The sequence below is a fragment of the Oncorhynchus clarkii genome, chromosome 1, assembly GCF_045791955.1.
Source record: "Oncorhynchus clarkii lewisi isolate Uvic-CL-2024 chromosome 1, UVic_Ocla_1.0, whole genome shotgun sequence".
In the NCBI taxonomy this organism is placed as follows: domain Eukaryota; kingdom Metazoa; phylum Chordata; class Actinopteri; order Salmoniformes; family Salmonidae; genus Oncorhynchus; species Oncorhynchus clarkii.
The window spans coordinates 63,077,059-63,091,908 of NC_092147.1; the positions used below are offsets into that span (position 1 = coordinate 63,077,059).

The 14,850-nt window shown below is 42.9% G+C and overlaps 1 protein-coding gene across 3 annotated transcripts in view; it reads right to left on the bottom strand.

Annotated features, from left to right (window-relative positions):
• The window catches only part of LOC139410210 (inositol polyphosphate-5-phosphatase A-like), a 283,385-nt gene that overhangs the window by 189,427 nt on the left and 79,108 nt on the right, over positions 1 to 14,850 (bottom strand). For all 3 annotated transcript variants that reach the window (XM_071155695.1, XM_071155687.1, XM_071155678.1), the window contains exon 2: positions 202 to 243. In XM_071155695.1, the coding sequence (XP_071011796.1) occupies positions 202 to 243 (42 nt within the window). The remainder of the gene's footprint in view (positions 1 to 201; positions 244 to 14,850) is intronic.

Consider the following 14,850-nt stretch of genomic DNA (forward strand, 5'->3'; position numbering starts at 1 on the left):
AAGTTGTGGATTCTCAGATGTGCCTATGTAGATCAAAGTTAAGATATGACACGGCCTGCGCTCGCTCCTCCTCAACGAGCCAAACACAGCCCCGCAACTCGACTGGCGTGGCGTTAGAAATGCAAAGAGCAGAGAGGCCTCGAGGAGAGTTGCTCGCGCATTCAACGCCGTCTCAATATGGAGAGGAGAGGGTCAACGTACCTGGTAGAATTCCCGCAGCCATGTCTTCTGTAGGTTATCGAGCTGAAAAGACAAGACGCACTCTGTCAGTCAGGTCATTTGACAACGTGTATTTTAGGACTCTTAAATGACACGCTGTTGAGCAACTTTCTATTCTCCTCCCCTTTTCTCATTGTTGCAAATACATTATCATGCAAGTCACACACACACACACACACACACACACACACACACACACACACACACACACACACACACCCACCTACGGCTAACAAATTAGGGGATGTTAGCCTACAGTCAAATCATGGCAATAACACTGAGGAAAATGGCCTAGTGGCATACAGGCGATTCTGTGGAAAAGTCAACCTGAGCATGCCTAAATAAAAAGATTGTAATTTACAAATAAAACCATGTTCAAAATGATCCTAAAAGGCCTAGGTGTTAGAGTTAGGAAATGGCATGAATGTCAACCATTAAAGAGTAAGATGCTAAGTCTCAAAAAAGTATTTTTGTGTCCGTCATACTTCGTGGCTTTCAGAAAGGGCTCACAGAGCTTGTATTCCCACTCACAGAGCTTGTATTCCCGCTCACAGAGCTTGTATTCCCGCTCACAGAGCTTGTATTCCCGCTCACAGAGCTTGTATTGCCGCTCACAGAGCTTGTATTGCCGCTCACAGAGCTTGTATTCCCGCTCACAGAGCTTGTATTCCCGCTCACAGAGCTTGTATTCCCGCTCACAGAGCTTGTATTCCCGATCACAGAGCTTGTATTCCCGCTCACAGAGCTGTATTCCCGCTCACAGAGCTGTATTCCCACTCACAGAGCTTGTATTGCCGCTCACAGAGCTTGTATTGCCGCTCACAGAGCTTGTATTCCCGATCACAGAGCTTGTATTCCCGCTCACAGAGCTTGTGTTCCCGCTCACAGAGCTTGTATTCCCGCTCACAGAGCTTGTATTCCCGCTCACAGAGCTTGTATTGCCGCTCACAGAGCTTGTATTCCCGCTCACAGAGCTTGTATTCCCGCTCACAGAGCTTGTATTGCCGCTCACAGAGCTTGTATTCCCGCTCACAGAGCTTGTATTGCCGCTCACAGAGCTTGTATTCCCGCTCACAGAGCTTGTATTCCCGCTCACAGAGCTTGTATTCCCGCTCACAGAGCTTGTATTCCCGCTCACAGAGCTTGTATTCCCGCTCACAGAGCTTGTATTCCCGCTCACAGAGCTTGTATTCCCACTCACAGAGCTTGTATTCCCACTCACAGAGCTTGTATTCCCACTCACAGCTGTCCCCCCATGTTAGTTATGAAGTTGAGATTTGAATGAAGCAATACCGACTCCATTAAAGTGTCTTGAGTTTTGTTTGCAAGTTCTACAGGCTTGTAATTGCTTTCCGTCTAATACCCGTGGTACACTAGTGTATACAACCTTACGTCGTAGAGAAATTGTGTTTCCAAAGCTAGGGCTGACATTGAGGACTTGTGAAGAGCGGAATCAACAAACTCCACATATTCAAAAAAACATTTTTTTTTTGTTTTGAGAAGGTGCTAAAGTTCACAGTTCGACATTGTTATGTAAATGCAGGCTGAAAAGTACCAGGGGCCTGGCTTTGGCCCCAAGTGAGAGCAGGTCCGCCGGAAACCATGGCCCATCTGTGAGACACAGATCCCGGCCCGCGTAGATGGAAACAGAAAAGTCTGAGCCTTCTGGGTAAATCGCTGAGGTAAATCCTGTATGGAAATGCGGCATATGTCCACAAAACGCCAGTGGTGGGTTTGACGTCAAAATAATACTGGAAAATATGGTGGTGGATCTTTGATGTTATCGGGCTATCTTGCTTCCACTGGGCCTAGTCCTGGGGCCCTAGTTATGGTCAACAGCACCATGAACTTTACCGCAGTACCAGGACATTTTAGCCCAAAACCTGGTTACCTCACTGGGAGATAAAGGTCAATGTTGTTCGAAATCTTTATCTATATATTTCCGGATAAATGACATTTGATTAGATATACAGTGTAGACATGCTCATATACAGAGCGAGGACATTCTCCATAATGGGACAGTTTCTACATGGATCCAATCCGGGCCCTGCGAAATATCCCTGCTACCGTATGATTCCAGGGAGATATCTGGGGTGAGGATACGCTCAAGGTACGCACCTGATGCGTCTGCACCCGCTTACAAATCTACAGAATACTTTAACTCCGGAAAGGGTGTATCAACATGCTGACATAACTAATCCTTTATACTCAGGCACGAACAAATCCACATATTTTCAGACGCGTATCATATCTGTAGTCATTACCTGATCGTTTGTATGTATCCGTATTTTAAAACAATGAATCATTTGAATAGATATCCTTACACGAAATGTGAATCATAGATATAGCATTTTTATGTTTCATTCTCGTATGTCTGATTGAAAATGGGCTAAATCAGACTCATGAAATGTCCAGCATTTAAATGATTTGACCTGTTCAGGTGCAGAAAATCATTGTGCTTAATTCACATGAAGGTGACACATCTGAGTATACATTTTACACGCTCATATTCCTTGATTTGGACCCTTTTCACCCAGTGTCTGTCTGGAGGCTGAAAATTGGATCTTCCAGCAAGACAATAACGCCAAGCACACATCAAAATCCACATATAAATTGTCAACGAACCACAAATAAATCTACATTTTATAAATGGCCATCTCAGTCTCCGATTCTGTACGGAGGACTGGTCTAAAATGTTCAACAATCTTGTAAAATATTTCTGAAAAAGGCTCAGTGCCGTTAACCTCGCAAGTTGAGGTATTGAAAGGAATTGAAAATAACTACCATTGAGATTTTTTTTGTATTACTTGCTCAACAAAAACTCTTTCTCTGAGCAATTGTATTAGTATAAAATAATCTAATTTCAATTTTTGTTTTGCATACAATATAGCTCAGTCGTTGTATTTATTTTATAGAGTATTTTTTGCTCATCTTTATCAAGGGTGCCAATAATTCTGGACCCGACTGTATATTGTCTCAGTTACATATATACAGTGGGGCAAAAAAGTCCGCCACCAATTGTGCAAGTTCTCCCACTTAAAAAGATGAGAGAGACCTGTATTTTTCATCATAGGTACACTTCAACTATGACAGATAAAATGAGAAGAAAAAAAATCCAGAAAATCACATTGTAGGATTTTTAATGAATTTATTTGCACTGATATATATGTATATATGTCTACATTTAACATGTTACTGTTCATTTTAATATGAAGATATATGAATACCCTATTAGGGTGTGATGCCTAACCTTGTATACTATTCCAGCCACATGTCATTATGAAATGCTATGGTACTAAACTCAGCAAAAAAAGAAACGTCACTATTTCAGGACCCTGTCTTTCAAAGAGAATTCGTAAAAGTCCAAATAACTTCACAGATCTTCATTGTAAATGGTTTAAACATTTTCCCATGCTTGTTCAATGAAACAAACCATTAATGAACAGGTCCTCACCAGACATCACCGGCAACAACGTCGCCTATGGGCACAAACCCACCGTCGCTGGACCAGACAGGACTGGCAGAAAATGCTCTTCACTGACGAGTCGCGGTTTTGTCTCACCAGGGGTGAAGGTCGGATTCGCATTTATCGTCGAAGGAATGAGCGTTACACCGGGGCCTGTACTCTGGAGCGGGATCGATTTTGAGGTGGAGGGTCAGTCATGGTGTGGGGCGGTGTGTCACAGCATCATCGGACTGAGCTTGTTGTCATTGCAGGCAATCTCAACGCTGTGCGTTACAGGGAAGACATCCTCCTCCCCCATGTGGTACCCTTCCTGCAGGCCCATCCTGACATGACAATACCACCAGCCATACTGCTCGTTCTGTGCGTGATTTCCTGCAAGACAGGAATGTCAGTGTTCTGCCATGGCCAGCAAAGAACCCGGATCTCAATACCATTTAGCACATCTGGGACCTGTTGGATCAGGAGGGCTAGGGCCATTCCCATCAGAAATGTCCAGGAACTTGCAGGTGCCTTGGTGAAAGAGTGGGGTAACATCTCACAGCAAGACCTGGCAAATCTGGTGTAGTCCAGGAGGAGGAGATGCACTGCAGTATTTAATGCAACAAATGTGTTAAGATAGATTTTGGTCAATAAATCTTTAAGATTTGAATGTCTATTTCAGAGGGCGTAACATCCAAAACAGCCTTTTTTCCCCCCTTCTATCTAAACTAATCATGGAAATTACCATCTTTTCTAAATGATTGTTTTTGTGGTCGGGTCAATCGAGAAGTCCTCTCTTTTGGGTATGTGCTCACACCAAAAAAGGTACGATAGAAACATCAAAAGTTTCATTCATATTTTGTTCATCCATTCTGTGAGACGTTAAAAAGGTATGATTTTGCATGCATATGTAATGTCCATAACACTGAAATCGCCCATATACAGTATAAATATATTAGACCAATGTGTTTTAACAGAGCCGCCCCCATCCAGCCCATAGGAAGGTCATATCCATGCAGTCTGCTGCTCTGGCTCTACTGTCACTCTTTCAACAACAAAAATCCCATTCTCTCTGCCTCTCCACTCTAAAATGCCATTCCCAGGAACCTGGACATTTCATTTGCGCTGTGGTGGAAATAGAGACAGAGCCCGGGGCAGTCTACCATTTAAGGAAAGATCTCCCCATGTCGATAACTGGGCTCTGATGATCTGGTGTGTTGTGAGTTCATTCTGCAGCAGAGAGACTATATTAAGAATGCTGGAGAGAAGTCAAGTCCTGTAACTGGTGACTTCAGTGTACTCTACAGTAGTAGGCTGAGGTGCAGTATCCCTGGATAGCATCAACAGGGGAGAAAGCATAACTTTACACTCCATCTTAAACACTCTAAAAATACGCTGTCACCATGGCAACCATATATATATTTTTTTTTACATCTACTTTCACTGATGCAACATCCGCACTCACTGTAACGGTCCGCAAGGCCTTTGTTTTGCCATTAAAAACATACAGTCGATCCTTGAACCGGCTGTCATATCTGATCTGAGGCCAGTGTTTCCCACACGTGCTCTAGTGAACCGTCATTAGGAGCTCCGTCAGTCTGTTGATATTTCAGGGAGCACCCGAGTCTCTCCAGAGCCAGACAGAGTAAACTGGCCACTGAGGGAGTGCCAGGGGCCTGGCAGGCTAGCGTCAGAATCAGGTTCACTCGTGGTGAGGGTGTGTGTGTCACGCGTGCTCGTGTGTGTGCATGTGAAGAGAGCCGGAGCTCCATCTGTGTCCCACTGGTGCCAGTGTAAGAGCAGTGGCCCCGGAGAAAGCCAGACCACAGCATAGGGCTATATAAGGACATGAGCACTGGACCCTGTCATTAGTCACACAGGGAGAGAATGAGAGAAAGAAGGAGAGAGAAAGAGAGAGACAGAAATAGAGAGAGAGAGAGAAACAGAAAAGACAAGAGTGAAGGTCTCACCGTGAACAAAATGTCTAAAGCCACCTGACAGTCTGTTTATGGGATTATACACAGTGACCCGTGTGTGGTAGGGCTGACCCCATTTAGTCAACTGGTTGATTGTTTGGTCGACTAGGATTTCTTTAGTCGAGCAGTAGCAAAGAAATAATAATAATAATATTTATCATGTGTACAAGACACCTGTCTGATTCGCGACTGAGTGGACTGGTCCATTACGGAGGACGTGGGGATGGCACAGTCCATCAGTCTAAGACGTGCTTCTGAAATTGTATATGGTTATATTACATAAGAACAATAGTGCAAAACCAATAAAAGTAGGATTTTATAACAAATGCACTTTCTCCAGCGCTAGTGGTCGCTGTCCGAGGTTCAGCAACACATCAGTGCGCCTTTTCCTAGACCATGTTGCTATGTGCATTGAGAACAAAACGCCAGAGGCAGCAGCAGAATGAGGAGATGAGAAAACTTGCCATTGCCTTATTGTCTACGAAAAGTGAAGAGAGGAAGTCCCAACTTAATTAGGTCTATAATCAACAGCCTAACTGTTAAAGGTGCCTGGCTTTATGAATCATCAATATATCTACAGAAATTATACAGATCCTGCTTTCGTTGCCTGTTTGTTTAATAGCCTGCTGGCTCCGTGAGCACCAAGGCTCACGCAACGACATCACAAATTCAGCTGTTTTTAATGTTTGCTTTGCTGAAATAAAGGCTTTACAATTTGTTTTTCGTTAGAACAGCCTCTCGAGCATTATTTTTTTTATTGATTTAGTGTTGTTTACACTGTTTCAAATTGTCTGAAAAATAATATTTATAATAATAATAATGCTCCTTTTGCTTGATCTCATTGTTATTATTACTATTATTATTATGATCATTAGTAATGTCATTATCATTAGCAGGCTTAGTATAGCAGCCTTGTGTAACCACCATTGGAGCTGTAGGCCTAAGAGCGCATCCTGTTTAGTCTTAATACCGTAACTTACTTAGGCCTATATTTCAATACTTACTGTATATAAAGTAGGCTAGTATATCAATCATTCATTCATTTATTCATGTCAGCACACCGCATACAAGTTATTCATGATTTGAAATGCAATCAAGCATTTTAGTTTTAAAATAAAAAAGCAAGACTTGAGTAATTAGCTTAAACAACAAATTAAGCCGTTCCATTTCGGAAATTGAATTCACGAATGAATGCAACTGTTTTTAGTCTTTGCTGTAATAAAGGCATAACAAAACTGACTCTCTGGTAAGCTTATCATTTATTTAGTGTTGTTTACATTGTTCCAAACAATCAGAATGTTTTTATTGTAATCTATACAGCACGTGTTTGGTACACATAATATGCACACAGTTCTTGCTCATTACCTTCTTTTTCTTAAAATTGCCAATATTTTCCACAACAAGTCCAATTTATTCCACACATCCGACTTCCCCTTTCCCCCTGAGCAACCAGTAAACATTCCCCCGTTTCAAGTTTATTTGTCAGGTCCTCTGCGTTCATTTTGCTGTTACATGTGTTACGGTGTTGAGTTTGTTATAACCAATTTATTGACGTGATTATGTTATGCTATAGGTCAGGCCCTATTGCGCCCTATTTGGACGGGATTAATTTTACTGGGGAGGTCGGTGAATGTACCACAGCTGTCATTTTTGTCCTGTTCGAATCGGCCATGTCAGCCATTTTCACATGGCAGCAGAGTAACAATTCCAGCCAGAATAACCTACTGTTTTTTGGCGAAGTCCAACTCCTCTGATAATACTAGTCCCGTAGGAGTCGACACCCGTGTGATTTGAGAGAAATTACAGAGTTTGACAGTTGTTGCTCACGGTTTACGCAAGAAAACAATAACTGATTTGATTAATTGAACTAAGTGCTGCATTTAAGCTATATATTAATAGCCTACATGTAGCTGATCATCTTTAACAGTGAATTATTTTGTTTATATGTTTTGTGCGTATGAATTGAATATTGACAAATGCATCAGTAAAACATTGAGGCTATTTAATGCAACCCTTGCTGTTAATAGATCGCAAAGCAGCATACAACTGACCTAAACGCTTGGAAATGATAAATTAACTTTCTCATCCGTAGACTTAAAACACATCAAGTGTAATTACACTGTTTCGCTCACACCTGAAGGCTGGGGAGGTATTTAGGACGTACTGCGGATCGATAAAATATCCTAATTATTATGATCACACTTCCTCAATTCAAATGTTATGGCGACTCTATACCAAAAGATGGTTTGGTATGGTTTAGAAACTTGGGAACCAAGCTGGAGTTATCAGTGTGGCCCTATCACCTGGACATGTTAAAATACTGTATCTTCACGCATAGAATAAAAAAGCTCCTGGCTTACATCTTAACTGTCAATTTATTGAACAAAAATAAGAATTACAGGGGGCATTTTGGAAAAAACAAACCCCTTCCGAATCGTCCTCTGGAATGACAGACATTTTGGGGTAATAATTACATAACCAACGTTCACTAGTAATACTATTCCCGTGCTAATAGGTCTTTGGTCACGGGCATGCAATGTACACGTGTGTCACGTAAAGAGAGCAAGGGTTGAGGAAATAGGGAATGTTTTTCCTAAACAAATTAGGGATTTCAGTAACATTACTTTTCAGTCAGAAATGGCCGTTTTTACATTGCAGCTACAGCAACACAGGCAGCGCAGTAAACACTGATGTTCTGTGGTGGTCGCTGCAGAAGGTCACCCCTCTCTTCACTATATGTCCGCTAATCCCATTATGAAGGGACCCCACCATCCATTGTGTACACCATGGCCATCCAGCCTATTACTAACCAGGGGTCTCTCTATTTAAAGGTCTTTTGATTGTTTAGTTCCCGCTAGGATCTGTGATTGTAGATCACTGCCATTTCAAAAGGGTTCTGTCTGCGTATAACAACCATGTGCACACACACATAGTCATCTGTATGCAGTTACACTGGGCTAATGAATGGGAGTCTGTCTATTAAAACTCAACAGGCCATAAACTTCGAGCCGTCCCGGTACATCTGCAGTGTGTTCACAATGAGCCAGCTCTGGCTTAATGCACTAATGAGACAATAAAACCTCAACTGTTAACAGTTCTCCAAACAAATCCTAGCGTAATCATGTAGAGTAGCCGTCCTAAAGATTTGGAAAGGTGGGATAAAACAAAGCCAAACTTGCCACTTAGTATTCCAACTCATTTTTGAGGCCAACAGAGATTGTTATCCAACTTGAGCTAATTAGAATGATGACCCATATCTGAAGGCAGCGATGGTCGTGAGGAACAGACAATGACCTTGGCTTGTTTGCCCTAAGGAGAACCAGGGCCCCCCCAGGCCCCCAGCCGTGTGGGGCTCCAGAGACCCCCAGAGAGAGAGAGAACAGGGCTAAAGTAGGAAAGTTTTGGACTTCTCCTCAATGAGATAAACGTGAGCCCTGAACCTCAGTTCCATCCTACAGCTTATCAAAAGTTATTTGGCAGTTAATTAGAGACGGGGCTACACTGGCAGCCGGGTAAAAATAGATCTTCCATTCCCTTCTTTTTTACACCCTCTACCTCCTCCCCCTCTTTCTTTCTTTGCCCATCCCTTACGTTTTCTCCGGTTGATGGCCTACTTTCCAGAGAGCACGGGGAATTAAAGATTCTACTTTTGCTGTCGTCAGAGTGGTAAATTCTTAAAGCAACCATGAACGTTCTGGATTCTCACAGTGTTGTCAAGCATGAAAGTATCCTCAGAGAGAGAGACCGAGGGAGGGAGGGAGGGAGGGAGGGAGGGAGGGAGGGAGGGAGGGAGGGAGGGAGGGAGGGAGGGAGGGAGGGAGGGAGGGAGGGAGGGGGGAGGGGTTCAAGAGCACTTGACAGGCAACCTTGAACTGAGCACACTGATGATGCAAAAGACGATTACATAATTCAGCAGAATATAAGTAAACACAAATGCACTAAAGTAAGTCACTCTGGATAAGGGCGTCTGCTAAATGACTCAAATGTAAAAATCATAGAGAATACATTAAGCTAAAATGTAACTTTTTTCTTTGATCTTTTCCACATAGAGTAGCTATCTAAAGCTTCATGACACAACCCGTCACAGAGGTCATCTATAAAAGTTTACTGAACCATGACCTCCCACAGTGTCAACCCTTGTAACTTGACCAAGACATTTTTACCCCAAAGGGTAAGCCAGAGGTCATCATGACCGCCAGTCCAGGTGTAACAGAGCCCCCTATGCTGCTCCCCGCTGAGGCCCTTTGCTCTGTTTCCATGGCGTGGCGTGGCGTGCCCTGGCGCGGACGTAGAGCGTGTCAACAGATTTGTGTGGATGGGAATTGACGGCATGGTTCTGCTCGTCAAAGACCGACCCGCATATCAGCTGGGAACACAAGGTCACCATATGAGCCTCCCTCCTCCTGCCTCATAGGTCACTCAGACTGTTCTTCCTGCTTTCTTTTCCTCTCCTCATAGCATTTCTCTTCTCTGTATTTGCTACCTAGCTCTGTAAATATAATATAAATGATACTGTATGATACAGTTACTGGACTTTTCTATTTGTATGAGAGGGGTAAGTGTTCATTATGCTAAAGTTACGTGATGTTATTAGCGAACGTTAGCGATTCAAACGCGTAATATGGTTTTGTTGCATTAATCAAGAGTGTAATATGGTAGATGCATGTAAAGTTGCTTGCATAACGTAACTAGTTGAATAGTTTGCATGCTTAGCCTAGTGGCTACTGTGACATTTGCAAAGCAAGAACGTCACACGAACCCTCTCGTCTCGTGACATTCCTGTTGCTAATGAACATTTTTAAGTTTATGCACATCTACATTTCGTCGCAATAAAACTCTTCAAATGGGAATAAGCTCTTTAAGTCACCGGGTGAGAAGGTGAAGATCGGAGGAGTTATTTAAGTCCATGTGTCAGGGAGAGGTGAGATAAACGCAATAAAACCATGAGTGAAGTTATTTTTGCACTTTCCGCCATAAAAGAGCACAGGCTTGACGAGGCCATAATCTCTGAGTCTCAAATCCCAGCACGACCACCCCCCCACTCCTCGCTCCCATACCTCTAGCCCTCCATAATTGTTGTCCCCCATTTATATTTTTCAATAAATGTTCAAGCAAACACTGTACAGCTCAGACAAGATCACCTGATCCCAATAGAAAATGGAGAGAGCACGCAATGTAATATCCATTTCCTCTCTTTTCTTTAGTGGCTGTCTGTCACCTCCCCTCCTTTCACTTCACACTGGCTCGATAATCTAACGTCTGAAGAGCGTCTCGAAACGAGCTCTACTGGTGGGAGGTTTGAGACGTAAAGAAATCAGGTCAAGTTTATTCTCTCCACAAGAAAATTCTGCCTCAGAAACTAGTCAGACTCCGTTTAAACCAATCGTGTTGTAAAAGCAATGGATCGTCTTTTCAAATCAACGCACTTCATTTTCCATTCATGGTGGCGAGCAGATGAGCAATAGATTCCACTTCCAACTACAAAGGATTGGAATGCTTCTCCAAACAACCATGGCCTCCAAACATTACAGTTCTTCACAGGGATTCTTTGAACCAGTGTGATATTGCTCCAACACCAATATGGCTGAATTTACAGAAAGAACACAAAGGCTGTGTTTACACATTTTTTCACTCATTCGTATTTTGACCAATCAGATCAGCTCTGAAGATCTGATGTGATTGGTCAAAAGACCAATTAGTGGAAAAAGATCATAATTGGGTTGCCTGTGTATGAGCGGCCAAAGAGCTTCACGTCATGATAATCCTAGGTGCCTCACACCGCATTGATTATATGAAACGCAGGACAAACTAGTTAACCTAGTAATATCATCAACCATGTGTAGTTAACTAGTGATTATGTGAAGATTGATAGTTTTTCATAAGATACATTTAAATGCTAGCTAGCACCTTACCGTGGCTCCTTGCTGCACTCGCATAACAGGTGGTCGTCAGCCTGCCACGCAGTTTCCTCGTGGAATGCAATGTAACCGGCCATAATCACCGTCCAGAAATGCCGATAACTGATTGCTATGAAAACTTGAAATCGGCCCTAATCGACCAATGCCGATTAATCGGTTGACCTCTAGAGTACACTGTTGGCAGATTATGCAAGTGTCATGTAAAACACCTTACTCTGCTGATCTTAAATCGGTGAAAGATCAAAATTGAAGTCAGCATACGCCGATGAAAACACCTGGTTTTCTGATCAATGTTTTGAATTATTAGGACATGTAAACACCTTCAATCGGCATTCCAACGGTGCATTGGATATGCGCATGTGCTCGCACCAGCTGAGCAAGCTTCCTTCTTTAGCACGAGTGGAGTGCAACTGAATGTACGCGTCATAGAAGTAGTTTTCACATGCAAACTATGTCCAAACTCGAATAAAATACGCTTCCCAAACATAACATGCTCGCTGTTGTAGAACATATATTTCTATTGACGATCTTCTGCATTTATCAGACAGACGGATTTCAGATCTGTCCATGTAAAACAGGATTATTAGCGAAATCGTTCTTCTTGCAAAGCATGTTAACGTTTTAATCCAACTATTATATTATGCCTATCCACAATAATCACATTATTGTTTTCATATAACAGGACTCAGTTGCTTGATGATGAGTTGAATCAGGTGTGCCAGTTTGTATCATGTACGGTTCATGGATTATAAAATCGAAGGGCCTAAAATGGCCACTTTGGTCATGATTTTCTAAAAAATGTTTTGTGATGCAAATGTGAAAAGCATGCCCTTCCTCTCAATTAAGTTTCTGTTTGAAAATTACAAGAACAATCGGAGATGCCAAAAATACAAATAAATCTCCCTATGGTGTGGAATCGCCCTATATAGTGATTATGGCTGGGATGTGCTATCTTTAACACATTAGCTAGATTTCCATCCAATCGGCGACAGATTTTCTTGCAAATAGTCAAACATTTCCAATAAGAATATTTTCCCACCAGTGGTATATTTACAAACACCTGACTTGTTGCAGACAAAAACCACTACGCGATGACAGTGAACAAAATGTACTTTTTTGATATACCAAATAAAAATCTAATGGTCAATGTGTTCCATCTCATTCTCAACTACACTGCTCAAAAAAATAAAGGGAACACTAAAATAACACATCCTAGATCTGAATGAATGAAATATTCTTATTAAATACTTTTTTCTTTACATAGTTGAATGTGCTGCCAACAAAATCACACAAAAATTATCAATGGAAATCAAATTTATCAACCCATGGAGGTCTGGATTTCGAGTCACACTCAAAATTGAAGTGGAAAACCACACTACAGGCTGATCCAACTTTGATGTAATGTCCTTAAAACAAGTCAAAATGAGGCTCAGTAGTGTGTGTGGCCTCCACGTGCCTGTATGACCTCCCTAAAACGCCTGGGCATGCTCCTGATGAGGTGGCGGATGGTCTCCTGAGGGATCTCCTCCCAGACCTGGACTAAAGCATCCGCCAACTCCTGGACAGTCTGTGGTGCAACGTGGCTTGGTGGATGGAGCGAGACATGATGTCCCAGATGGATTCAGGTCTGGGGAACGGGCGGGCCAGTCCATAGCATCAAAGCCTTCCTCTTGCAGGAACAGCTGACACACTCCAGCCTCATGAGGTCTAGCATAGTCTTGCATTAGGAGGAACCCAGGGCCAACCGCACCAGCATATGGTCTCACAAAGGGTCTGAGGATCTCATCTCGGTACCTAATGGCAGTCAGGCTACCTCTGGCGAGCACATGGTGGGCTGTGCGGCCCCCCAAAGAAATGCCACCCAACACCATGACTGACCCACCACCAAACCGGTCATGCTGGAGGATGTTGCAGGCAGCAGAGCGTTCTCCACGGCGTCTCCAGACTCTGTCACGTCTGTCACGTGCTCAGTGTGAACCTGCTTTCATCTGTGAAGAGCACAGGGCGCCAGTGGCGAATTTGCCAATCTTGGTGTTCTCTGGCCAATGCCAAACGTCTTGTACTGTGTTGGGCTATAAGCACAACCCCCACCTGTGGACGTTGGGCCCTCATACCACCCTCATGGAGTCCGTTTCTGACCGTTTGAGCAGACACATGTACATTTGTGGCCTGCTGGAGGTCATTTTGCAGGGCTCTGGCAGTGCTCCTCCTGCTCCTCTTTGCACATAGGCGGAGGTAGCGGTCCTGCTGCTGGGTTGTTGCCCTCCTACGGCCTCCTCCACGTCTCCTGATGTACTTGCCTGTCTCCTGGTAGCGCCTCCATGCTCTGGACACTACGCTGACAGACACAGCAAACCTTCTTGCCACAGCTCGCATTGATGTGCCATCCTGTATGAGCTGCACTACCTGAGCCACTTGTGTGGGTTGTAGACTCCGTCTCATACTACCACTTGAGTGAAAGCACCGCCAGCATTCAAAAGTGACCAAAACATCAGCCAGGAAGCATAGGAACTGAGAAGTGGTCTGTGGTCACCACCTGCAGAACCACTCCTTTATTGGGGGTGTCTTGCTAATTGCCTATAATTTCCACCTGTTGTCTATTCCATTTGCACAACAGCATGTGAAATATTGTATATTGTAAATAAATATAGTATTGTCAATCAGTGTTGCTTCCTAAGTGGACAGTTTGATTTCACAGAAGTGTGATTGACTTGGAGTTACATTGTGTTGTTTATGTGTTCCTTTTATTTTTTTGAGCAGTGTATATCTTTAGTTTTTTCTTAAAAACTGTTACGTTGAATAGCAAATTGGCACGTATGCTCTAGCCAACAGCTTGCGGGAACAGTGCGGGAAGTCTCTGCGGGTAGGCTAGTCTACATGATGAGATTATGGATAAGAGCGAAAATGTTTTTGGTTTTGTCGTCAAAACAGCAGTCAAGCGTCACCTCACCAGAATAAGACCCTCAAACATATATTGGAAAGCTGCATCAAGCTCATACCATGCACATTAACCACCCTGTGAAGTTCATTATTTTCTTATTTTATCTGTAGCCTAATTTAAACTGCATGGTTTCCCGAGTCGCAGTGGGAGGACCACACAACATGTCCTTGCGTGAGTTTACTTCAATATGATAGTTATATCATTATTTGCGCATAAAGGCGTTTCCACCGCCATTTCTAGCATAATTCATTTTATTGACACAAAATGATCCTGACATGTTGAAGGAACAAATGACCTGTTGGTATTTATAACATTTTATCAAAACTTCTAACAGCTGTTGTGATAAAAAAA